The sequence below is a fragment of the Barbatula barbatula genome (genome assembly GCF_947034865.1).
Source record: "Barbatula barbatula genome assembly, chromosome: 11".
Lineage (NCBI taxonomy): Eukaryota > Metazoa > Chordata > Actinopteri > Cypriniformes > Nemacheilidae > Barbatula > Barbatula barbatula.
Genome location: NC_136774.1, coordinates 24,281,718 through 24,289,707, shown reverse-complemented (window position 1 = coordinate 24,289,707; position 7,990 = coordinate 24,281,718). Strand labels below are relative to the sequence as shown.

At 41.7% G+C, this 7,990-nt stretch overlaps 1 protein-coding gene across 4 annotated transcripts; it reads right to left on the bottom strand.

Annotated features, from left to right (window-relative positions):
• Positions 1–2,804: 2,804 nt before the first annotated feature.
• fem1c (fem-1 homolog c) lies at positions 2,805–7,508 on the bottom strand. Of its 4 annotated transcripts, none has more exons than XM_079468277.1 (3): positions 7,075–7,508; positions 5,808–6,371; positions 2,805–5,512 (listed from the first exon to the last, which is right to left on the bottom strand). In XM_079468277.1, exons 2-3 carry the CDS (start codon positions 6,349–6,351, stop codon positions 4,203–4,205), a joined length of 1,854 nt encoding a protein of 617 aa, XP_079324403.1. In that variant the 5' UTR covers positions 6,352–6,371; positions 7,075–7,508; the 3' UTR covers positions 2,805–4,202. The 4 variants fall into 4 exon arrangements, with proteins under 4 accessions (XP_079324403.1, XP_079324405.1, XP_079324404.1 ...); XM_079468279.1 differs by having other exon boundaries at positions 2,831–5,512; positions 6,680–7,079; XM_079468278.1 differs by lacking the exon at positions 7,075–7,508 and adding an exon at positions 6,647–7,072 and having other exon boundaries at positions 2,831–5,512.
• Between the last annotated feature and the right edge of the window lie 482 nt (positions 7,509–7,990).

Genomic DNA, 7,990 nt, shown 5'->3' with positions numbered 1-7,990 from the left:
CCTAAAACTTGCCGGGTAGTTATCAAAATAATTATAAATACATTACGGATAAATATAAGTCAATAAAACACAATGACACAATGCTATACATTTGTTAGACTTTTTATTTGAACAGACGAGAGCAGGAAATGACGAACGCATGTTTTGTTATCGCTGGAATGAAAACCGTCAATTTTGGTAAAAAAATGACACAATTCCGTTTGAAAAATCTAAAATCCCGTTTTTTAATGTGCATTCCAATTAATATCTATCAAACTGCAGTTGGTTTGATTTAACATCATATATGAAGTAGCACATGTAAAAGAACTGAAAGAAAGAGATTTCAGAGTAATAGTTTTCTTGATTTCAGAATAAAACAATGCTTTTAAGGTTCCAGTACAGCAGAATTGTATTTTATAGAAAAGTGTTGCTTAAAGACACCTATTAAGAAAGTTCTGCAGTTGTGTAGTAAGGTATAATATATTCTATATATATAGTTTTCCTCACATTTTAACCTTATTTTTAGATTTTATTAAAAGCTTCATGTGACGCATATCTGTGGTTTTCATTAGGAGATTATTGAGTGAAATGATTTCATCTTGACTTCTGTTTGCTCTTTTTCTTTTATATTATGTGCAACATATCAATTTTGACCTTTAGATGTGACCGTTGCAAAGACACAATTCAATGTCCTTGACATCAGAAGATCCAGAGAATCCAGCAGAGGAGAATGAAAGGAACACATACACACACGTCAGAACATCATGAAGAGTCAGACTGGAACTGAATCATATACATGTAACATGAAATATAGATTCAGTGAAGTCAAGACAGCTACCTGCTGGTGGTTTTGTCTTATTACCTGATGTATGTAGGACATTATTGAGGGTTATTTAAAGACCACCGCAGTAAGTAGGCCAAGTGACACACGAAGACTTCATAGAGAACAAAATAGAAAGAAAAGTGTGTGCAGTCCAGTAGCTTATTTTCTTACAAACTTTAGCCGGTTTACTGGAAGAGGCCTGTGATGATGTGTAGCCACTCGTTGACTGTGTGACCGTATCACTAACCATACCTGAAAAATCAAGTACTCATAAATCATGAAACGCCACTAACAGATTAAAACATGGAAATAAACAAACAGCATCTTAGTGTTTAACATCAACACTTAATATGTTAATCATCAGTCAAAACTCTCTGACAACGTATTTAGTAGAAATATATTGAATCATCTGTTTATATTTTACTGGACCCCACGATAGAGTCAAGTCAAGTCAACTTTATTTATAGCGCTTTTTACAATTTTCATCGTTACAAAGCAGCTGTACAAGAAAACATTGACTATAAGCAAAACATAAAAGGTTATACAAGTCAAAACAAAAAAGGTGAAAACACAGGAGACAGACCCACACACAACACACACAGACAAACGTGCAGACACACACAGATACACGCAGACACACTTACGTTAGACTCCAGGGGGGGTATTGCAGAAAGCTGGTTTTGTAACACACTCGGGTAAGTTTAAGGGTTAGTTAGCTGATAACCTCAACTTTCGGTTACAAATATGAAGATAACTTTCAGGGTATGTAAGTAACCATAGCAACTCTCTGAAGATAATGGGCTCCGGAGCCGGTTGTGTTCCAGGGTTAGTTCTTTTCAAGGAAATGTTACTCAGCTTCAGTTGTCTGTGCTTTTTGATGAGTGCTTTTTGATTTACAATATACAATTTGAATTCAATTACATCGCAATTCAGCATTCACAACACATTTTATTATTAGCTTTATTTTTTAACCTTTTGAAAATAAAATAATCTTGAAATAAATTAATGCAAGCTGGTATTTTTAAACTAATTTAAGGCTTTATGTAATCATATTGAATAGTGTATATACGTTGAATTAGGTTTATTAAAATATCTCCAAATATCACTGGATGGATATGCACACCTCACAATTTCCAAGAGTTAAAGGATTTAACAGTGAATTATTTTAACTTCAGAGAAATTGCATATCATTACTCTTGGCCACTTACTGTGCAATATTTGATGTGTTGGGTCAAGGATAGTTTTGGTCTTATAGTCAGACAACTCAAAGGTTGCAAGTTCAATTCCCAGGCTGGCAGGTTTCATTAGGTGATCACCTGTGGCATACTGTTAACATATTTCAAATCTTATTATAACTTTAAACTTATTTACAAAAAAAACATCAAAATAGGTTTCATACTCATTGTATTCCTTAAAAATGTCTTTCTGATCCTCAGCCTCCTATAGTTTAGTATTGAAAGGCATTTCTCCACATTACAATGAGCCTTTCAGGATAGGCTGGTTCCACCTCTTTTAACACATGGAAAGCCACGGCCTTTTAGCTAACAAAGAAAAACCAAAAATAAAAATGGATATTTTTTAAATAGTTTCATTTAAAAATGGATATATTACATGACATTTTGGACATGTAACTGTGGGCCTAATGTTTCATTCTCTTCCCCGACACAGCAGACCTTCATAATGCGAAAGAATTACCATGGTTAGTGTGTACCGAAGTGTAAATAAGTCTCCATTAATATAACCACATCAGCAACCGTTCAAAATAAAGCTGATACATTACAAAGTCACAATCAGCAATGTAATTAAAAACATGTCAAATACACTGGTAGAAAACCATACACAGGGTAAAATAGCAGTTAAACAACGAGATTGCCATGATAAATATATTTTTAATTTCTTATTATAAACATATGCATATATATATATATATATATATATATATATATATACTGTCTTTATATTTAATAGCATTTATAGTTTTATAGACAAATAAATTAAATTACACAATATTTATGTTTTTTAATTTAGCACTTTATACACCAATGCAGATTTAAGTCTTTGAGCAAAAAAACCCTGATTTATAACATTGTTTCACAGTCAAAACCTTTAAGCTTCTTAACCAGTTCCATGGTGACTCGTGGAATCTGTGATCCATCGACAATGTCTTCATGTTGTTCTTGTGAGCGAGCGTTAACTCTGGGGGGTTGATTAAACTCACCCTTCAAACGAGTTCTGAAACAAACATACCCCGAGTAAGCAAGGTTTGAGTTAACCAACCCAGAGTTCAGGGTTAAGCTGACGATAAATTAACCTGGAATACAGAAGCCACGGAATCAGAAAAACATCAGTCTATGTACCAATGCACAAGCTTTCTATTTTAAAAGTGGGATGTAACAAAAACAGAAGGCACCTTTCTGAAACACAACATACCTTTTAGCATTTCTGTGGATAATAATGCACAAACCAGAAGCAGTCATATTCAAATGAAGAAGGGATGGCTCTTCAAGTCGAGTTGAAATTTTCATCCCATTTTTCAAAAAACACAAAAATGCTTTAGAAACTAAGAGAGACTTCACATGGGTAGATGGGTTTTGTTAATGTAACGTAATGACATGTAAACATTTACAGGTTCAGTCAAAGCTTCCAAACTGTTTGCGTACAGAGCAGAATAAAAAAGAACGAGTGTCAACAGACAAGTGCAACAGAGGTTTATTGTCAAGGATGCTCTGAGGACACGAACAAGCTTTATGCCGTTGTAATATGAATATCAAATCATTTCACTGCAATAAAGTGCCTCTGAAAGTACTGTACATGTGTGTGTCATTTACTAGTGTCTGTCAAAGAATCAAAAGCCCTTGAGTTCAAAATGCACAAATGAAGCCGAGATAAACTTCAACTACACTGAGCTGAAGAAGAGATGTGTTCATATCGCTCCATAGAACATGCTGCGTCAATTAAAAAAGCAGGCGTCTCAAAGTTAGTTTCTAATTGTTACATCTCATGTTTGCTCATGCCTGATCGCTCCATTTCACCGTAACATAATTAGTGTAACGAATGAAGACAGACAGAGGGGGAAAAAAAAACATCACCAGGCAGTAACACAGATATGTCCCAATATTATAAGCCTGTGCATAGGAAGGATAAAAGCACTTATGGTATCTGCAAACATTAGTAAGCGCGTCACAATGCTGGACTGTGAGCGGAGGGAGGGATTAATGAAAGCACGACAGCCACAGCAGAACCACACCGAACCGTCCCGTCCGTCCCCCTACCGTCTTTGCATAGACAGATCAATAAAAAGCGTGAAGAAATCAAGTAATCCGAGCAAAGATGGTAGGAATCCGTCGTGCATGCATTAAGAACAACTCCTGAAGTCACAATCCCAGAAGTCTGTGCATCACTATCTGTGCAGCAGCACGAAGGCCTCCAGGCGCTCCGGGATGTTCCCCCGGTACGTCAAGCCGTGTTTAACGATGGCTCGAGCCGCCAGACACTGCAGCGTGGTGTGATTGATGGGCTGAATCAGGTTCTTGGCCATCTCCTTCTCATCCAGCAGGTCGCATGCCGTCTGGCGGAAGGAGTTGGTGCTGTCGAAATGCGTGCCGCAGGCGATCAGCAGGTTCATGATGTCGGGATGGTTGTTGGACGCGGCCACGTGGAGGGGGCTGTTGTTGTCCTCGTCGCGCGAGTTGACATCGGCGCCACACTCCAGTAGGATGGACGCCACCTGGAACGAGGGAAACTTGCACACCGGGTAGCGACCCACGCACGTGGTGTTCCTGTCCACGGCTAGGTGAAGAGGGCTGTAGCCGTTCTTCCCGCAGGGCTGCAGCTTGAGAAACCTGTAAATGGTCTCTTTCTTGAAGTGGTCCTCCTCCACAGTGCACGGCACTTTCTCCAGCAAGCAGATGAGATGTAAGATGATGGACAGCACCTTGCTGAGCTGAGCGGGGTCTGGGCCGGGCCGGGGCTGCTTGACAGCACGCTCGATCTCCAGAACGCTTTTGCTTAGGATCTCCATGAGGTCGTCGAAGGACACCGAGGTTCCCAGAAGGCCTTTGGCGCGGTCTTGCAGCATGAAGGAGAAGAGCTCGGCAAAAGACAGGAGGCTGCTGGCAGTCATGGGACTCAGCGGGTCCAAGTTATTTTGCTGCATGTCCAGCGCGTACTTCCAAAGTTTGATGCACCGCTCGAAGTTCCCCGAGTCGGCGTAGACGGCTCCTCTGTAGCGGATGTAGTAGGACGTGTCCGGGTGTGACGGGCCGAGAATGCGTTCTCGAATGAGCAGGGCCTGCATTCTCATGTCGTCGGGGTCGGCGATCAAGCTGTCGAGCTCTTCGAATGTGTTGACTTCTCTGGTGCAGTCGTATGCAGTTACCGGCTGCCCGGGCTCCTCCTTGAGCAGGACTTGGTTAGAATCGCTGTACCTTAGGTCCATGGCTCTCTTCCAGCACCTCAGCGCTCCCAGAAGATCCCTCTTTTTATCCACGAATGTAGCCCCCAGCAGTTCCAGGGCATTAATGCGCTCGCTTCTGTTTGTCTGGGGGTGTTGCGTAAGAAAGTCCACGATGTTCGTGTGGCCTGTCACGCTGGCAGAGAGCAGCGGCGTCATCCCATAACCGTCCTTCTCCATGGTGGCTCCGAACTTTAAAAGCATCTTCATTATATCTAAACTCCCAGATTCGGCACAGTCGTGTAAAGCCGTGTTACCTAGAATGTACGCGGAGAGAAAGACGTCAGCAATCCATCCATCAATATGGCATTCGTAAACCAATTTATTGACTCTCATTCGAAAGCAAAATGAAAGATGTGCACAATTATTCACTTCAACAGCTCAACAAAACAACACACTTCAACCAGTGACGTGAGTCTAGGGCGGGCCCTGTTGCTTCATCAAAACCATGAGAATGTTGTGGAAACTGATCGACACACACTGTGAATGATCAAGTGCCAGTTTACACACAGACTTAAAGAGAATAAAGGGTTTGACAATGAACTCTCTTACCTTTCACACTTCTCCTGTTCACGTCGGCCCCTTTCTCCAGAAGATACTGCGCAATCTCCCTGTGGCCTTTATAACACGATATCATGAGGCACGTGTGGCCGTGCCTGTTGGCCACTTCCAGATCTGCTTTGTGCTCCACCAAATATTTGACAATTTCCAAATGTCCATCAAAACAAGCGGCTCGCAGCGGCGTTGAGTTCGTCAGCGTTGTGCTGTTAACGGATGCGCCATGACCCAGCAGCGACTGCACGACTTTTAAATGTCCAGCGGCTGACGCGGCCCACAGAGGCGGTGCCCCCTCGATGATCTCGCCATCGAAGTTCACCGAGCCGCCCACTTCGACCGGAGCACAGCAGCATTCGATGAGGTACTCCACCAGCTCCAGGTGCCCGTAACGGGCAGCCATCAGTAACGGCGTCGCTCCGTTTGTCTTCTCGGCCATCAGCTTCATCACGTCGTGATCCGTTTTGTTCTCCAGCAGTTTCTGCAAGAGTCTCAGTTTGCCGTCTCTGGCTGCGTTGAAAACGGCAGTTTTTAAATCCATGGCATAAGGTGCCCTGTGTCCTGCAAACAAAACATGAGACATTCATCAGGAGTTAGTTTGTTTTGTTGTTTTTGTGAAGGTGTCTTAGTAATAATAGTCTGTCTCTGTCCTTTCAAAACCTCGGATTTCCAAATTTGCTGTTTTTCAGGAAATCGAAATATTTGACATACTGTGACTGCACAGCTGACAAGCACTTTGAAATCATTGTTATTGGCATGATATTCACAAAAGCCAGTAACAAACATAAAGAGTGACTAATAATCATGGTTTATGGCAATACAATTAAATCACGAACTGTGGAGATTTCAGAAAGACACCAGAGACATACAGGCACCAGGTCAGTCCCTTCAGAAGTTACACAACATGAAGTCGAGTACGACACAGATTATTAATGCGAGTAATCTTCATCAGTTTGAAGGAGAAGAGGTCAAAAAAGCGTCAATGTAAGAGGCAGAGAACCGGCAGGTGACCACATCACTTCACCGTCTCGAGACCACACGACAGTGTTCAATAACACTCCGCTTGCTTGTTGTTCATCACGTGCAGGTTTCGCAGAGACTCGTGTATATATATATCTGTTGTATAGGGTTAGGGCTGTTTGTGGTATTGTGTGTGTGAGTTTATTGTGTTATTATTGCTTCAGTTTGAGCGGGTGTTTATGGTTTATTGTGATGTTCTCGTCGGGTTGAAGGCCGCGCGCGTGCACGTCACTAACTCACTCACCTCTCGCGCGCGCGCTGGATCCTTCACGCTGTTTTCAGATCAGATGTCTGGATTGATCTCGTGATGGTTGATTTATTGTGATGAGGATGTTGTTCGCCGATACTGTGAAGAATCCTCCGCTTCTCAGTTCCTCAGAGTCAACATAATAGAAAATGATCCAAATAGTGTCGCTGCGGATCTTCCCTCCCCCGCTTCAGCAGCTTCCTGTAACATCGAGCGATTAAACAAACACGACCCGAGCGAAAACACCTGTCAACTACACACCGAAATAAACAAACATCGTCCTCATTTTAATGTCTATTTGTGTGTTTGTATCGTCGTCGGTTTGTTTTCAGCTCGACTGTTGCTCTGATCGCTGCTGAGTGGTTTCAGTCTGTAATAGGGACCAACGGTTCCGTCCCATTTCGGATGATTGACAGGCCGGCCGTCCAATCAGCGTCTTCACTCGCCGTTTCCCATTTAAAGGTAAAGCAGAGCAGTCACGACACGAGCTCGAGCGCTTAAAGCAACACGATCAGTGGTATTGAAGTTAAAGGACTTTTATTTTCATTCTACTTCATGTATGGGGTTATAATAACCAACCGCAGAATAAAGTTCTTTTGACAACAGTAACAAAGCTAATTATTATACAGAGTACACTTTAGTTGGAGGTGATTTTAGACGAGTTAATGCAGTTAATAGGTTGCAGTCCAGAAGATGAGTTAATGCAGTTTAGGGTTACAGAGCAATAGATGAGTTAATGCAGTTATTGAAGTTACAGTGCAGCAGATGAGTTAATGCAGTTATTGAAGTTACAGTGCAGTAGATGAGTTAATGCAGTTAATAGAGTTACAGTGCAGTAGATGAGTTAATGCAGTTATTGAAGTTACAGTGCAGTATATGAGTTAATGCAGTTATTGAAGTTACAATGCAGTAG